Consider the following 11,774-nt stretch of genomic DNA (forward strand, 5'->3'; position numbering starts at 1 on the left):
GGCCCTGGATGTTAGTTCAACAAACAAATGTAGGATACAATCTGGAATTTAATTTATACAAATGTACTTACAATTGTGGGCATTGTGAGTTTTAATGTAAAATAAAGTGCCTGAACAGCTTATTATATAGACATTTTCGTTAAGAATAATAAACAACTTTAAGTAACATATAGGGTTTCTTTTTCTGCCTTTATGCATCACAGCGTGTGTGTTTCTATCTTAATACTTTACAATAATAATTCAATTCTTAGAGGTTTATTTGAGGCACGTGGAACTGATTTCTTAACGTTTCCTCCCGGAAAAAAAGATGACTAAATTTGTATTCATTTCAAAGCTTTTCAGTGTAAGTCCAGGACGGCCAATTCAACGGCGTAATTCGACGGCGTAATTGAATAAATTGGTTAGTTTCTTTCTAAAATGTGGGCTCTTCAGCTGATTTATGAGTGACAAGACATTATCATGGCGCTACCTGCTGCTCCATCTTCAAAAATAAACACAAGGAACAAGAAAAAACATCTGGGAGGCACTTGACTCCCTGTAAGTGACCCCTGAAGACTGATTTTCTTTACTGTCTCTGAGACTTTGTAGCTTCTAAAAAGCCAATTATAAATGTAATCACTGCAGACATGTAGATTTTATCTGGACCTGTAAATAAACTACAAAAAGCCAAACCTTTTCTTGATATTTGCATAAAAAGAGCATTTTCCTGTTTGTTTTTTTCAGGAGCAGGTGAATCAAAAGACAACATCCTCCAAAATCGTATTAAGTGTTGATGACCCTCGGAGCGAAAAGAAGGTGGAGAGGAGAAGGGGCGGCGTTTCCTGACTGACATTGTCTGAACTGACACTACACCGAGGTATATAAAGTGGGAGGGACGTCAAACATCCCTCACTGGGAGTCACCATGCGCTGATGCTCCGCCACATGCTCGCATCACTGTTGGCAACACACGGCTCTCATCAGCACAGCAAACTCAAACAGCCTCTGACCGGCACGATGGATGGGCAACATAAAGACCGCAGAATGACTCACTTGTGGATATTGACGTTACTGATATTTGTCTAACCTCTGTAGCACTGGATAACTCCGTCTTTTCCAACTTCTTCTGGATACGGATTGCGGAGCTGGATCTTGTCCGACCGGCTTTTGGATGAAGGATTATATTTATTCTGATCACTATTCTCATCGTCACTCCGTTTTTGCCACTTGGAATAGGAGCGTTTTGTTGGAGGACAAACAGATTTTTTTAAGGATACGCACATAAAACTCTAAAGGATGGCCGTTTGGTTCACTTCTATCCTCGCAATAGTTATAACATTATTTACTCAGGTATATATATATATATAATTTAAATATTTACACCTGGAAAGAATTATTTAAAAAACAAACAAATGTTACATTGTTTTCTGTGCTCACTGTTTATTTCCTTTTAGGTTCTGGGATCAGGTGTGTTCGAGATAGATCTCCATCATTTTCAGAATACTAAAGGTTTGCTGGCAAATGGACTCAGTTGCAGCATGGCTGGCTGCAGGACTTATTTCAAGGTGTGTTTAAAGAACTACCAGACGGAGGTGTCTCCTGGAAACTGTATATTTGGCAAAGCCACCACACCTGTTCTGGGCACGGATTCCTTCAGCATCCCGCAGGACGCCAGGCTGCGTCTGCCGCTCAACTTCACCTGGCCGGTAAGAGCACCTCTCCTGCCGTGCACACTGGTGGCTTCTCACACTTTTGTGCTAAAAAAAAGAAGCCGTTATGCGCAGAGCAAATTCATTTATATTCACGTAACTTAGTCACGAATTGAAAAGACCAGAAAAAACAATCTGCCTTTCACCAAAATGTGCTTGAAAAAAATAATAAATAAGAATCATAACCATAATACCCTGGTTTATTATTATAGTCTACACCAATTTAATGTAAAATTACCCAATACGCTGTTATTGATGTCACGTGTGTTTTAAATGCCATCGATTGTTCTTAGTGTCATTAATTCCAAACTTAGTTGATCAGATGTTTTGTTTACTTTGTGCGTAAAAATAATTATATTATGTTAGGGCCTTAGCACCACTCGGTGCTCGGGCCCTAACTATGAAAGCATCCATTCTTTCTGCTTTGGATCATTTCTAGAAAAATGACACTTTAAAAAAAAAAAAATATTGTTACTTTCCAGCACTTCTACGTCACTCTTTCAGTAAAACAAACCTAAAGATGTTCACTAATTCGTAGGTTTTCCGTTTTTTTGGTGATGTTTATTTCCTGATTTGTCCCCACAGGGTGCTTTCTCACTAGTTATTGAAGCCTGGTATTCTCCTGCAGCGGACCCGCCTGGAGGTGAGCAGATGCCAACTACTTTTCCACCACTAGAGGGAGACATGGCGCGAGCAGCCTCGTGATTTATTACCTGTCACATATTTGAATCAGTAACCCTGGTTGATATAAGTGGTGGCAAATCCATCTGGCAAGTTCAGCGTCATGGTGTTTGTTAGGATGCCGCATGACTCACGCGACAATCTTTTACAATCAAACCTCACCAGCACAATTGCACTTCCCTTGTTTTATTTTTGGCATGCATGGGAAAGTGTACAGTTTACGTGACAATATGAAGCCTTGCCAGAAAAAAAAATCCCATGACAGCCTCTTCCTGGATTTTACACCTTTTTTGTTAGGTCCTTCATAACAGGAGGGTGTAAAGGTCACGTGAGAAGGAAAGAGAACATTTCGGCACTCAGATTGTGTATTGTCTCGGACAAATAATTGCAATATTTATCAACCACATCATGTTTCAAAATCCTGCGACCCAGTTGGCTTAAATCTAATGCTCTTTTTCTTCCCAGATACCACCACCCCTGAATTCTTGATTAGTTCTTTTGCCATCCATGAACAGTTGGGAATAGGGCCTGAGTGGTCGCAGAGCGGGACGCAGACGGAGCTAAGGTACTCATACCGGTTCATCTGCAATGAAAATTACTACGGGGACACTTGTTCCAAAATATGCGCACCGAGAGACGACCATTTTGGCCACTACACCTGCAAGCCTGACGGGCAAATAGCCTGTCTACCGGGATGGAAGGGACAATACTGCCAAGAACGTAAGCAAGAGTGAAGACACCCTGTGGACACTTTTTGTCTTTGTTTGCAATAATAGATCACAAGTCAGGTTTTAGGCAGAGGGTAGGCTCCTTCAGGGAGTAAATGAAGCACACAAGTTTTGGAAGAAATGGGTCCTTTTGTCTTTTCTGTCATAGCTCCGAGGAAGCAGGATTCTGCCTGAATTTGATTTAGGAACACGCTGAAAAGGGACATTTTACATTCCAGAATTGTGTGTCGATATTAGTTTAAAGCTTTAATGTGCACCTGCTGCATGACCACAGGTGGTTGTTGTTGTTGTTGTTGTTTTGTTTTGTTTTTTCCTTTCCCCGGACGTCAGGCTGTCAAACACACACCGCTGATAACGAGGTTGAAATTTGAGGACAGACAGCCTTTATTTTCTCTCGTGGGCGCGTGCGGTTTAAATCCAGGGCGGTGGTCGCGCAGCACCACGCGCCGGGGTTAATCGCGGCATTACCGGCCGCCACGCGCCGCTAAATTGCGGGCTCCTATTGTTGAGGCGGTTGAGGGCAACAGCTGCGAACCGGGCTCGAACCGTCCACGGACAACAATGGGGACAGCTGTCCTGCTTGTCTCAGGACAAGCGTCATCTGCTCGGCTCGAAGCGCGCGCGTTTACCAGCGCAACAGCATGCGAAATCAATGTCACATACAGCACAGCGCAGGCGCAGAAAGAGCTTCTTTTTCCCATTGAAATGGTCAGGCAACAGGTTTTATTGTGGGAGGGAAAGCATTTAAAGCTATTAAAAGCATTATCAACAGCTTTTATAAATGCCAAATCAGATTGATTTATTTTTAACTTTTATTATGCTTTTTTTGTTGCAGCAATCTGTCTTGAGGGATGTAATGAAAGGAATGGAAACTGCACAATACCTGGAGAGTGCAAGTGAGTATTCGCTTGTATGGTTATTGTCTTTTTTTTTCTTTTTTTTTTAACAATCTAATTAAATGTTTTATGTTGGCATGTGTGACCAACATAAATTTACAGACATAATCCTTTAAGAATAAATAAAGCTGGTCTCTTTGTTTTATTTTAAATACTCTTGTGACATAATGGATCAAAATGATAGATAACATACTTTATTCATCACGTTTTCCCTCTCGGCTTACGGCTTTGGTTTGTAAGAGAGCCGAGCATGAGTGTGAGTTTGTACGTGAGGTAACTTGTAACTGTGTGTGTGAACAGATGCAGAGAGGGATGGCAGGGCCTCTTCTGTGATGCGTGTAAACTCCACCCGTCCTGTAAACATGGTACCTGTAAAGAGCTGTGGCAGTGCACCTGCAAGGAAGGCTGGGGGGGCATCTTTTGTGACCAAGGTGAGCGAAGAATAATGCAAAATATAACAAGGAAAACTGGCTACTGACCGCAACGTGGTGCAGCTAATAATGTTTCCACCGCATTGGTTTACAGATCTGAACTACTGCACCCATCACAAACCCTGTGCCAACGGGGCCACGTGTATGAACACAGGCCAGGGCAGCTACACCTGCGCCTGCCTACCGGGCTTCACCGGGGTGAACTGCGACTCGGAGGTCAGGGAGTGTGACAGCAAGCCCTGTCACAACGGAGGCCACTGCCTGGTGAGTGCGGAAGTCTCTCGCTCTCCTTTCCCACAACACAGGCTTTCCTGTTTTTGTTTTTGCCTCGGTCTATCTGCTAGTCCAGGAGGATGCTATCGATTGTCAAGTCAGTAGATGACCCAGTTCACAGACTGTGTACTGTAAATAGAATTCAGACGAAGGATAATGGGGTTTGTTGGTGGAGTCGTGAACAGGATACGATAAAAAACATCTGACACAGAGCTTTTTGATAAACTTTATATCTTTCCCCCTGCAGGACTCGGAGGACGGCTTTAGGTGTTTGTGCCCACAGGGGTTCGAAGGGCCACACTGTGAACACAGGATGTTGACTTGTGCAGACACACCGTGCTTCCACGGTGGCCAGTGCAGAGAGAGGGATAACGGGCAGAGTTACATATGTGAGTGTCCAGCAGCATACACTGGACTCAACTGTGAGAAGAAAGTGGATAAATGTACCTCGCTGCAATGCACAAACGGTAATACGTCGGTCTGCCTGCATCAAAAAGAAATCTACACTTTCTGTATAATCTGCATTCAAAAAAAATAAATAAATGTAAAATGCAGATGTGTTTTTACAGGTGGACATTGTGTGGTTCACGGTAACCTCCGATTGTGCAGCTGTCGCTCCGGCTTCACAGGGCAGCGCTGCGAGATCAACATCAACGAGTGTGCGAGGAACCCGTGCGCAAACGGCTCCACCTGCATCGACCGCATGAACGACTACACCTGCACCTGCCCTCCGGGGTACACCGGCCGCCACTGTGACAAGCCCACGGACCGCTGCGCCTCTCAGCCCTGCCTCAACGGCGGAACCTGCACGGCTGGAGCCAAAGGCCGGCCGGCCTGCATCTGCCCCGCCCGTTACAGCGGCCCCCGGTGCCAGTCCGACGACGGACTTTTAGCCAACACTCCCAGCTCCAACTGGAAGCCCAGTGACAAGCTGAACCTGGTCGCCGTCAGCTCGGGCGTAGGCCTGGTGGCGGTTCTGGTGCTGTTCTGCATGGCGGTGGTGGTAATACGCCACATCAAGAAGCAGAGGGACGGGGAGCATGACTCAGAGACCATGAACAACCTGTCAAAGGTTGACTTTCAGAAAGAGAACCTCATCTCTACTCTAGAGCTCAAGAACACGAATAAAAAGATGGATTTAGAGGTGGACTCTCCCAGAGAAAAGTCAAATCACAAATACATCAACCACTACCACCCGGACTATAAATCCTCCGCTGGGTACAAAGATGAGCTGTCCCTTCTGGACAAAGATGAAAACTGTGAAAGGTCGATAGAAGACAAAAAGCATTTGAGTAGAATGTACAGGTAAGTGCACAGGAGGAGATTAAATAACGAGATGACGGTGCCAGAGAGATTGTAGTGTCATGTTGTTGACACGCTCTGACCTGATGTGTCTTTATTCTGCAGTGAAAGACCAGAATGTAGAATATCTACGATATGTTCTTCCAGAGATTCAACGTACCAGTCTGTCTTTGTAATAGCAGAGGAGAAAAACGAATGCATCATCGCAACCGAGGTACGTTTTAATTTTTTTTTTTAAACAGTAAATTTATTTTCTTGTTCTGCATATTTCAGGGGTTATAAATCAGAAATATTTTTTTTCAGATATGCATTTTTATTTTGGTGAGATTGTCCCTGAGTATTTTTTTTAATCTTCTTCTCTTTCAGGTATAATAAATGGAAGATATTATTTCTCGTCAACGTTGGATTTCTTGTGGACTGTTTACAAGTGTGGAGAGACTGGGATTTATTTAAATGAAAGTTGCTGCTCTTGAAAACTTGATAACTGGATGGAGCGTGTGCTCTCTGAATGCAATAGAACTGAAGCTACTAATCTACATGAGAATGTAAAGACTGAAAAAAAAACAAAGTGCGGGACGTAATGAGCAAATCTGGCTGGTGGATGTTTTTGACTCAAACCCTCGCCTGCTCCGTCCAAGTTCATCCGAGGGCAACAGGCCAAGATGTTTATGCCTGCGTGTTGATTAGAAGAAGAGGACTAAGCTTGTTGTGCTCCCCTCCAGGTTGTTACAGTAATCAGCAATCAGACAGATCAGCTGTGGAAGGAGCCGGCCTTTTCCATTTCTTGGGACCTGCAATGCGCTATGCAAGCAAAAAAAAAGAATTAAAAAAAATCAGCATTGTGCAAAATCAAAAAAGGGACTCAAAAGCTACTGAAAACGGTTCATTTTTGAGGAATATTTTGGGTTATCAGTTTTGTAAATCAAATCCATTTTTTATAAAGAATGTATGCAGTCTAGATCACAAAGCCTTATATATGTATTTAGGAAAAATAAACATTGTGCCCTGCCTTATCTTGATTCCTTTGCACAGCAATGTGGAGGTCACAATGAAGGATCAAAAGATGCAATATGCTAAAGCGCCATGCAGGGAAACTCATGATAAGGCCTTGTTTTTCTTTATGCAAGATCATCCTTAAATAAAGACAAAGAAATACATGAAGTGACTATCGTACCAAGGACGCCTTCTATGGAAATTACTGAACCAATAATGTTATGTTGTAAGATTAGTCTTTCATTAGTAATTTAAGTATATGAAGCACTGATTTTTTTTTGTTTTGCTTTCTATGTTTTATAAGATTATTTTGTATATACTGTATATTTATATGTTGGGATTAGAAGTATGACTTGTACATCTGTTTTTAAATTGATGCCCCAAAAAGGTGAATTTATTTTTAAAGTGTTTTTGGTGTTTTATTTTATTATTATGATTATGGTTTTTGTTATAAAAAAAAAAGAAAAAAAAAGAAACAAGGAATACATATCTGGTACACTGTCTGTCTGTTGGTCTTTAATGGTTGAGTGTAAACGTGGTCGATTAGAGGTTGATTAATTCAATGTTGGAATCATCTAGAAACTTTCTTCATGTCAGCTGGTGTGAAAGTGGCTTCATTGTCTATAGATACTGTAATATTTTGGCCTGGTAGCATTTCCAATGATTTCATGTCAATGTCCAGGACACCCGTGTCAGTGTGATGTGAAATCAGTGTGCTAGCAATCATTCAGTGGACACCATTGTAATTGGCATTAATGTAGGGAGATACTCAAACAAACAAAAAATATATTTCACAAATCTGTATGTGATAATAAAGAGTCCTTGTGGTCTTTCTACTGCTGCTGTATCTGCAGATCTCTGCGTCTGACATGATGGATTGTCTCTCTTGGATCTGTCTGAAAGCTGAAAGCTGTGAGTAATTCAAGAAAGCTGAGCACACGTTTGTGGTAGTGTCACTGAGAAAATCTGCATAGTTTTCACTACTGGAGAACAGCAAACAGGGGCCCCATAGCTAAGGAGCCAAACCACACCGTCACTTTAGAGATCTGCTCCAGCACTTTCTTCTCCGATCCCAAGAGTAGAGATATGTCTTTTATAACCACTTGGGGGCAGAAGGTTTTGTGTGAAGTTGCAAGAAAGGAGTCGTCTCCTCTTTCTCTTACTCCTCAGATATCATGGAGGGTGAGTGACAGACAGAGGGCAAATGTTCTCAGGAAGTCATTCACTACCAATCTGATTGGTACAATGGCGTTAGACACATGGATGCAGAACACAGACACCTAATGAGCTTAAAAGGGGCCGATATAAGAGTCCCTCCTATTTATAGATAATGTGATTACCTGCTGAACCATCACTGACTGATTGGCGCTTTTGAATACAACAGGGGCACTCAAGGTTTCTAAAAAGTGAAATAAAAATGGGAGTTTATGTCAGAGAAAAAAAATTAAACAGATTCAGTTTTTAGAAATTATAGAAAGAAAAAAAATAAGCAACAACAACAACAAAAAATGTCGATTTTTACGAAACATTTGTTGAATTTTTTCAGTTCAATCCGGAGACAACTGTTTCCTCCACTTTCCTTGAAACTGCAGCTCCTGGGTTTTCCGAGCCTCTGGTTTATAGTTGTGGTGTGAGGCGTCACTACTGAAATGGGTTTTGATTGGTTTATGCGCTGTCTTAGCCCGCCCCCTCTGTGATTTAATTGGCTGTGGTCGTGTCGCTCTGACGTGTTTTGAACAACAAACACACGTGTTTGTACTTTGGGATACAGAAGAAACGCGGACAATTTCTGCACATCTAAGTGTCATGTTATCGTAGAGGGAGTGTCGTGATGCGGAAGATAGCTTGTGCGTCCTGCACTTTATAATAAGGACAGTCAGGTGTTGCAAAATGTACAGGACAACAGAGAGGAGGACACACCAGAGACAAACTACTTGTTGACAGAAATAGCGACCAAAGCGTCTTTGTCTGGTTTTTAAACCTCAACCAAGTGACAACGATGAAACCTCAGGACATTATAAAGGAGAAAAGCAGCCTTTGGATATTTGGATATGGCTCCTTAGTGTGGAAACCAGATTTTGCTTACAAGAGAAGCAAAATCGGCTTCATTAATGGGTACAAAAGACGGTTCTGGCATGGAGATGATTTTTATCGAGGGGACAAGGACAACGTGAGATACATTTGATTTCTGTTGGATTTTACACTTTCTGATGACTTTAGAATACTTTTAGAGTTCATTTTCATTGTCAAAAATTATTGTGTATTTTCATGGTGTGCTAAATTCTCACTGTGTGTCCTTGCTCTCTTTATACAGCCAGGCAGAGTGGTCACACTGGTGGCAGATCAGGAGGTGAGGTGTCTTTGTTTTGACTTACTGTAAACGGCATGCAGTAATTAATTCATATTTTCTATATTCCTACCATTTTCAGCAAATAATTTAAAAAAAAATAAGCAAAGTGGAAACTATTATTGTAACCCAGTCGTTATTATTAAACCGAGCAGTCATCAAAGAGCCCATTCTCAGGTGGGCAACTTTACATCTCCTAATTGCCTGATCGTGAACTACTTATAATAAATTATTAGGCTACTATACTTTTCTATTTGGGGGAAACCTGCGTAAACTGATCATTTAGTTGGGTCAATCGCAGATGTTTATTTTGGATACTGCCCCTGTCATTTTGATCTATTACTTGTGAATGTTTACTAAGTCAAGATATACAAATGAAGTCTTCTATATACTATACACGTACCTGTACCTTCTCTAACTTGGATTGAAGCTTCTTTGCCTCACCGCCACCTTTTTTCCCCCCTTCAGGCTTGCACATGGGGAATTGCCTATGAAGTGACAGACTCCCAGATCGAGGATTCCCTTGAGTACCTAAACATGAGAGAGGCTGTGCTGGGGGGTTACGTAACAGAGATGGTGGAGTTTAACCCCCGAGAGAAGGGCCAGGGTCCGGTGTTGGCCCTCGTCTACATCGCCACCTCTGATAACCCCATCTACCTAGGCCCGGCCTCGGACAACGAGATCGCCGCCCAGATCGCCATCTGCAGCGGCAACACGGGCCACAATATTGAATACTTGGTCCGGCTGGCAGAGTTCATGAGGCACTACTGTCCCGAGGTGGAGGATGAGCATCTCTTCTCTATTGAGGCGGCTGTTTTGACCACTTTCCGTGACTGTGGAGGGTTCAAAGCCCCAGACCAAAAGTCCCTCCCGCTGGGAGCTATATAAAAGACTACACAAAGCACTCCATATCATAAACATGTTTATACTGGCTGAAAAGGAAGAGCAAGAGGAATACCTGTTGTGGTTTCGAGTAACTTTACAGAGTTATCCCAAGTTACTCAGCGCTCCACTTTTGACTTTATCTCTTGACATTTTGGGACTTTGAGGATAGAGACCTCAAATATGTAGGTTATACACACTACCTCATACAAACAAAAGTATGTGATGCTTTTTAAAAAAAAAAAATCACACTACGCGATGACTTCCCTTTTTGAATCTTGTGGTGTTTTAAGCTGTTTTTGCAAAAGGTTTTAAAAAGCTATTATATGCCTTTTTTTTAATGTATTTAAATAAAAACACAAAAATCAGAAGAAATCGCTGCTCTGGATTTCCCTTGCCTGTTTGAACAAGTCTTTCTTATGGCTTAAAAATGTGTAGGCTCTTGGCTGCATGCTCGATACATTCAGAACCCCGTGCCAAATGCTCACAGATCATGTGGTCGAGGAATGTTGACTGGCATAGTGGAGATGCTGACTTCTCCTCAGAAAGATGTTAACTGCACAGATCAAGGAGCCAGTAGACATCTTCTGTGCATTTACTCTCAAAGCTCTTTACTCTGGATGTTTGTGAAAATCGGAGCTTTTCCATGCAGCTCTTTCACAAACAGCAGGATGTAAAAACATTTTCTTTTACGCACAGTGGTGGGTCTATCTTTTAGAATTCCTGTTGAGCAGCCAAGAATTCCTTAAACACGGGAGTTTACATTCAAATCAACCATGAAGGGGGTGTCAAAAAATACATAAAAAGGCATAGAAATACACAAAATCATATACATACATCTTGATTACTTCCATTTAATGTAATGATGATGCCATACTATACATTAAAACATGTTTTATAAAGACACCAAGGAAGATTTCAAGGAAAAAAATCAGGCAAAACTCGTGCATGGCTTGCAAAGCATGATATCCAATGAGGCTTGCTTTGGGACAAATCTGTGTACCCGAGTGCAGACCATGGAGGACTGCCAGCTCTTACAGTAATAGAGAGAGCGAATAGGAGCTGAGCTGGGGGGGGCGCAGGGGTGCAGACGGGGTTTCTTTCCCTGTCTGAGCTTTGATCACATTGCAGTAACATGTGCACACGCCACACGTCAGACTGAAAAAATGCAGTTTCATCCACAGAAAAACAAGCTCCTATTTTAAGCTGCACGGTTGTGGTACAGTTTTGCTTTCCTAGAAATCAGCACCAAACTAGGTCAAAGGTTTGAGATGTAAAAGCAACAGAGTCAGCGAACAAAGAGAGCTCACATGTACAGAACGTGTAAACGTAGACATGGTCACAAAGCGCCCTGATGTGGGCAGACACGTATAACTTGTCATTACATGACACTTTGTCGGGTTTTTTGGTTCCGCAGGAGAAAAATAAAGGTAAAAGATAATTGGAGGAACTGTTTGTGACGGCTGGTCACTAAAAAGCAGATTACCACTCTGCTCCTGAAGACATGATGTTTTGTGTTCAGTGAAACTAATGAGCTCATCGAGATAGACAGCA

The 11,774-nt window shown here is 42.2% G+C and overlaps 2 protein-coding genes across 2 annotated transcripts; both read left to right on the top strand.

Annotated features, from left to right (window-relative positions):
* Positions 1-912: 912 nt before the first annotated feature.
* On the top strand, positions 913-7,891 carry LOC138632761 (delta-like protein 4). The gene is made up of 11 exons (XM_069718553.1): positions 913-1,328; positions 1,433-1,684; positions 2,273-2,330; positions 2,834-3,088; positions 3,932-3,992; positions 4,293-4,423; positions 4,518-4,687; positions 4,944-5,163; positions 5,266-6,001; positions 6,104-6,212; positions 6,365-7,891. Exons 1-11 carry the CDS (start codon positions 1,275-1,277, stop codon positions 6,368-6,370), a joined length of 2,052 nt encoding a protein of 683 aa, XP_069574654.1. The 5' UTR covers positions 913-1,274; the 3' UTR covers positions 6,371-7,891.
* Positions 7,892-8,789: 898 nt separating this feature from the next.
* LOC138632742 (glutathione-specific gamma-glutamylcyclotransferase 1-like) lies at positions 8,790-10,613 on the top strand. The gene is made up of 3 exons (XM_069718530.1): positions 8,790-9,161; positions 9,306-9,341; positions 9,807-10,613. Exons 1-3 carry the CDS (start codon positions 8,991-8,993, stop codon positions 10,224-10,226), a joined length of 627 nt encoding a protein of 208 aa, XP_069574631.1. The 5' UTR covers positions 8,790-8,990; the 3' UTR covers positions 10,227-10,613.
* The last annotated feature ends 1,161 nt before the right edge of the window (positions 10,614-11,774 follow it).

The sequence above is a fragment of the Brachyistius frenatus genome, unplaced genomic scaffold (genome assembly GCF_029030835.1).
Source record: "Brachyistius frenatus isolate BFR_SWC_R1_liver_20210118 unplaced genomic scaffold, ASM2903083v1 Contig_193, whole genome shotgun sequence".
Taxonomy (NCBI): Eukaryota; Metazoa; Chordata; class Actinopteri; family Embiotocidae; genus Brachyistius; species Brachyistius frenatus.